Raw genomic sequence first — 6,433 nt, 5'->3', positions numbered from 1 at the left:
TATATATATATACAATTCTTTAGATCCATTGTTCATTCAGAATAGAAATAATTGTTTTAATCTAAGTAAACTGACTAACACTGTTCTGTAATATTTGTAATATAATTTATTGTCATTTTTTATTATGTAATCATCCAATCTAGTTTAAGTTGTTGGCCATTTTAACAAGGTTTTTACACCTTATACTTGAAAATGTAATCAAAATTTTAATTATCTACTCACCCTCATGTCGTTTCAAATCCATAAGACTTTCTTTCTTCTATTCGGGATGCTTTTGAACTGCAAAAATGATCTATATGACCAATGTACCATATTCCAAGTCTTTTGAAATCATACAGTAGCTTTGTGTGAGGAACACACCAGTATTTAATATCTCTTCTGCCTTGGCTTTCAAATTTAATGCATAGAAAAACTTGAAATATTGTGCACAAGTCACACAGACCACTTTTATGGTGGCAAAACATTCATTTTAAGCCAACTAACTCCTTAATAAGATCATAACTTGGTATTTTCAGTAGAATTTTTTCATCTTGTTGTTAGTGCTGTGGTGCTCATGCAGGCGACACAAGTTTGAATCCCGCTTGCAACATTTCCAAACCTCATGTCCTCACCATCTTCACATAATTTCCTGTCGTTTCTCCACTACATTCATAATAAAAAAAGTAACAATGGCAGAGAAAGAATTTGGAACCCAATTTGGAACCAACATAAAAAGCACTTCAGAAAAAGGGAAAAACCAACGAAGAGTCTAAACATATACAAAACTTAAATAAAGACTTGTTAGCGAACTAATTTAGACTACAAAGACACCATGCAGCATCTAAAATCATCTTGCATTTGACTCCGAATCTTTTCTATCCATTATGCAGCAGTGTCATTCTCGTTTACACTGGCCTATTTTCATTCTGCACAAGAGCACAGTTCTGAAAGGTTGTGTGTTTGGGGGCGAGTGTGAACGTCTCTGGCAGGAGCTCTCGGGGTGGGGACGTCTTGCATGAGTTCAGTCCGTAGCTGCAGGCGCGCAGGTCGACAGCCACGCACATGCCATCTGTACCCAGCCCCGCTGCCAGGTTTGCCCGTGGACGCAGGCGCTCATCTGAGCGTGAAGGGTGGATTGATATTCCAGGGAAATTGTTTGGCTAACCACACTTTGAAAGTGATTGTGGGCTTTCTTTCAGCCCTGTCTCTGCACGTTACCCAAAAGGCCTCTGTGGGCGAGACAGAGTCGAGAAAATTGACCCTAATTATGTGTCATCATGGCCAGCCGATCATGGGGAGATGGGAAAGGATAGTGTTTTTTTTTTCTTCCTGCGCTCTAGTCCTGCAAGTATCGATGTTACGATAACCTGTGGTCTTACGATAAGCCTTTCAGATCACACTTTTTCAGATCACACTGAGCCCCTCTTCCAGTCTGGAACATTTTTATTTCCTGGATTTAGAATCTTTGTTCAACAGATTTAGTGGAGTGACAGGAAATTATAGCAGAGAGATGTGAGATCAAGATTAATCTCAGATTGGAACTTGCATCACCCACATGTGCACCATGGCTCAATGTCAATGCCAGTTGGCCTGAACAACCCAAAAACTAAAATCATCTTGCATTTGACTCCGAATCTTTTCTATCCATTATGCAGCAGTGTCATTCTCGTTTACACTGGCCTATTTTCATTCTGCACAAGAGCACAGTTCTGAAAGGTTGTGTGTTTGGGGGCGAGTGTGAACGTCTCTGGCAGGAGCTCTCGGGGTGGGGACGTCTTGCATGAGTTCAGTCCGTAGCTGCAGGCGCGCAGGTCGATAGCCACGCATATGCCATCTGTACCCAGCCCCGCTGCCAGGTTTGCCCGTGGACACAGGCGCTCATCTGAGCGTGAAGGGTGGATTGATATTCCAGGGAAATTGTTTGGCTAACCACACTTTGAAAGTGTGGGTGGGCTTTCTTTCAGCCCTGTCTCTGCACGTTACCCAAAAGGCCTCTGTGGGCGAGACAGAGTCGAGAAAATTGACCCTAATTATGTGTCATCATGGCCAGCCGATCATGGGGAGATGGGAAAGGATAGTGTTTTTTTTTTCTTCCTGCGCTCTAGTCCTGCAAGTATCGATGTTACGATAACCCGTGGTCTTACGATAAGCCTTTCAGATCACACTTTTTTAGATCACACTGAGCCCCTCTTCCAGTCTGGAACATTTTTATTTCCTGGATTTAGAATCTTTGTTCAACAGATTTAGTGGAGAGTGACAGGAAATTAGCAGAGAGATGTGAGATCAAGATTAATCTCAGATTGGAACTTGCATCACCCACATGTGCACCATGGCTCAATGTCAATGCCAGTTGGCCTGAACAACCCAAAAATAGATGACAGGTCTGATGACACTTTGGACAACGAAACGAAACGAAATGAAAAGAAAAAATGTTTGGTCATTGAAAAAACTTTTTAAATACATTTTACATATATTTATTATACATGTATACTAAATATGAAAAATGAATAGAAAAATTATTATAAAAAACAAAAAACAAAATGTTAAATTATATAAAAATATATATTTTAGATTTTAAAAACAAACATAAAAAATTGATGTATTTTATATTTCATAAATTATAATGATATAAAATATAATTGTGATATTTTAAAATATAAAAAGCTAAAATACATATTTGTTAATTTTATAATATATTATTGAATATTTTCATTAGTTTTTGTTTTTATATTTTCTGTTCTCATTTTAATTTTAGTTAGTTTTAGTAATTGTGTAGATGTGTTTTGTCATTTTTATTAGCTTTTAAATAGGTCTGTATAGTTTTCCTGTTCTTATTTTAATTTTAGTTTTAGTAATTTTGCTGTGTGCTTTTGACATGTTTATTAGCTTTTTAAGTATGTCTGTATAGTTTTTATACATTTTTATAGCAGTTCTAGTTTTAGTTATTTTAGTATGCGAAGTTAAATTAAATGAAAATTAGAAAAATGTTGCCTTGATAGCTACTGTAGCTGATTTAAATTACTGATATAAAAACTTTTTAAAAATTATTATATTTCAGATAACGGTTTTTTTTTTCAGATAAAATAAAGTTTTATTTCAAGTAACAAAAGTTTATTTTATGGTTTTAATTTTAGTTAATAACCCTGAATCCATTTAAATGCGAAAAGTGAATTTAGGCATCACTATGTTATAATGTACAGAATGAAAAACAGATATTCACTTTGAGGTTTGCTAAAGTTTATACTTAACAAGACTTACTTGATTACGTGAGTGTTAGATGACCGCAAAAGTAATCAAAAATGTCAAAATAGATGGAAACGCACAAAAAATTAAATATCCAATATAAATATAAAAACAACGTACAAATGTCTCCTGTGTCGATGCTTTGCAGGTTTCACTTACTTCTACAAGGACAAAGAGTACTGGAAGTTCAACAACCACAGGCTGCGGGTGGAGCCCGGCTACCCTCGCTCCATCCTCAAAGACTTCATGGGATGCGACCTCATGCCCATCGACCCCGACATGCTGCCGACGGAGGATGAGGACGTGGTGATTAAACTGGACAACGAAGCCAGCACGGTCAAAGCCATCGCCATCGTCATTCCCTGCGTCCTGGCGCTCTGCCTGCTGGTGTTGATCTTCACCGTCTTTCAGTTCAAGAGGAAGGGGACGCCCCGACACATACTGTACTGCAAACGCTCCATGCAGGAGTGGGTGTGAGTCACACGGCCACAAGACACGGTGGCGTAAACACCCTAAACTTGCGGACTTTGGCTCTCGACCTGCGTCTCGCTCAAGGAGAACAGCGAGGGCCTTTGCTTTGATTCCCCCCTCCAGGAGACGAGGGGCGCATTTCCCTCCAAAACTCCCTTCTCTTGTCCCATTGGCCCCGGTGCACCCGCTGTAGGACTTGCGGGAGGCTTTCGGGATTGCAAGGATCCCATGGTGCATTGCACCATCCAGTGCCACTGTTTGACGTGGAAATCGCTGATTGCTATACCTTTAGGTTTTACAAGTGCACGCTGAAAACATGAAAAAATTAACGAAAATGTCGCAGGGGTCGCGGTTTTTTTTACTTTCCGAATTTTCGTTTGACTCCGATCTATTTATTTTCAAACCGAAATATTTACGATTCCCTTTAAAGCATCCCAAACCAAATAAAGACTCCAAAGAGGATCTTTTTTCTTCTTTTTACGATTTTTTTTTATTATTATTATTATTCCCTCCCTGCTCTAAATATTTTGCAGTGATATGTAGTGGGGAAGTTTTGACTGTTGTGGCAGTCTGTCTCAAAAACAGGGGCCAAAATATTCTGCAATATTTTTAATAGCCTTAATTATGGATTGTGTTGTTGCTTTTGTTTCCGTTTATTCGTTTGTTTTTAAGCACCGCTTCGTTTGTCCTGTCGGATCGGCAGTGCAATATTGCTTTGCTCCCTTTGAGATCGATTTGAGACCTCATTTTTGCCAGGGGCCGCACTGGAACGGGGCGGGACTCCTTAACCTCTGCCTAACATATCAGTCAAAACAGAGGGAAGACCAAGCCACTGCAACGACAAATACTTTATCGCGTTTTTTCCGTCCGACGGTAGAATTGCAACGCAAAGGAAGTGCTTGAACCGTTTATTGTGCTTAACGCTCACTCGTTTGGTCGTGTTTACACGGACAGAGATTTGAGAATTCGTTTCTTCCCTTTTTCCGAAAGGTTGCTGTTCGAGACAGAGCATGTCATCTCCTTCGGACTGCCTTGTTTTTAGGTCTGGATGGCATTCGAGAACATTGACGTTTGAACCAGAACCACCAGAGCAACTCAGGACAGCGCTTGATTCAAAGTGTATGCAAGCCTTCACATCCAGTCCTGTGTCTTTATTATCAACCGAGAAGAAAATCAAGGATGTATCATGTAACGTTTCATCATTGCTTGTGATCGGAAGTTTCTGCAAAAGGATCAAACGATTTTTTTTTACGGAGTCAGAACTTTCGGTTCAGTTCATGTCTTGCAGTCTGACTCTAGATCGGTCCTTTGCATCGAACGGATGTTTGAACATACAGTTATTTGCTTGCATTAGCATTTTTTTATGTTTGTTTTTCTTTTCTTTTTTGGTACATTTGAAATCAAATGGTCTTAACCTCAACTTTAAAGTGGTACTTAAAGTGGTAAGCTGTCATCTGACGTTTCTTTAGATGCGAGAAAAAAAACAAAAAAAACATACGTGATCTAAAAGAAACCATATGCGTGTTTCTGGCAAGCAGTGTTTGAATGTGTGTCTGTATTGATGCTAGATTTTTCTTTCTTCTTTCTTTTTTCCTTTTTCATTGTTTTAAGAAAAAAATGGGACATTCTTCAAATTCATGTACTTCATGACTCGGTTTGGGACGAACTGTCCCGACAGACTTAATAAATTAATCAGTATATGATTAAAATGCCTTTTAACGCTTTGTTCACATTTACTACACATACATATTCAGTCTGGGAAAATATAAACATCTACTCTTTTAACTAACACAAATACTATGGTAATACCATTCTTCAAATTACCATAGTATTTTAGTACGGTAATCATTTAGTACCACACAATATATCAAAACACTATGGTATTACCATGGTACTGCCACAGTATATTTCTGCCTTTCTTTCACTTACAAAAAATGTACATGGTATTTTGGACATTTTATCATAGTACTACAATGGTATTTGAACATGGTACCATGATACTACTATGTTATTTACTATGGTATTTTGGACATTTTACCATGGTACTAATACCATGGTGTTCTGAACATGGAACCGGAGTAATATGGTATTTTGGACATTTTGCTGTGACATTTGAACATAATACCCTGATACTACTATGGTATTTTGAACATGGCACCATGGTACTATAAAATCTACTTTGGTATTTTTTACATTTTACCATGGTATTTGATCATGGTACCATGATACTACTATGGTAATTTGATCATTTTACCATGGGACTGCTATGGTATTTTGAACATGGTACCATGATACTACTATGGCATTTATTATGGTATTCTGGACATTCTACCACGGTACTACCATGGCATTGAACATTATACCATGGTATTTTGGACATTTTACCATGATATTTAATCATGCTACCGTGATACAGCTATGGTAGTTTGAACATTTTACCATGGGACTGTTAGTATGGTACTACTATGGTATCTACTATGGTATTTTGGACATTTTACCATGGTACTGGTAAATTGAAAATGTACCATAGCACTACCTATTTTACACATTTTAACATGGTATTGCCATGATATTTTATACATGGTATCATTTGACCATGGTACTACTATGGTATTTTTAACACATACCATGGTATTACCATAGTATTTTTGACTTTTTATCATGGCAATGCCATGGTATTCTGATCATGTAGCACTGTATTAAGGATATGTACCATATTCTTGGAAATACCATGTAAATA

At 37.8% G+C, this 6,433-nt stretch overlaps 1 protein-coding gene across 1 annotated transcript in view; it reads left to right on the top strand.

The window, feature by feature from the left end:
• LOC107739030 (matrix metalloproteinase-16-like) overlaps window positions 1-5,311 on the top strand; it is a 56,910-nt gene extending 51,599 nt beyond the window's left edge. Inside the window, exons 7-8 of the mRNA XM_016550998.1 lie at window positions 1,179-1,327; window positions 3,371-5,311. Coding sequence (XP_016406484.1) covers window positions 1,179-1,327; window positions 3,371-3,699 — 478 coding nt within the window. The 3' untranslated portion in view covers window positions 3,700-5,311. The remainder of the gene's footprint in view (window positions 1-1,178; window positions 1,328-3,370) is intronic.
• The last annotated feature ends 1,122 nt before the right edge of the window (window positions 5,312-6,433 follow it).

The sequence above is a fragment of the Sinocyclocheilus rhinocerous genome, unplaced genomic scaffold (genome assembly GCF_001515625.1).
Source record: "Sinocyclocheilus rhinocerous isolate Xijiao unplaced genomic scaffold, SAMN03320098_v1.1 scaffold1697, whole genome shotgun sequence".
NCBI classification, from domain to species: domain Eukaryota; kingdom Metazoa; phylum Chordata; class Actinopteri; order Cypriniformes; family Cyprinidae; genus Sinocyclocheilus; species Sinocyclocheilus rhinocerous.
Note: the sequence above shows the minus strand (reverse complement) of the source record. Positions and strands in the feature narration are given on the sequence as shown.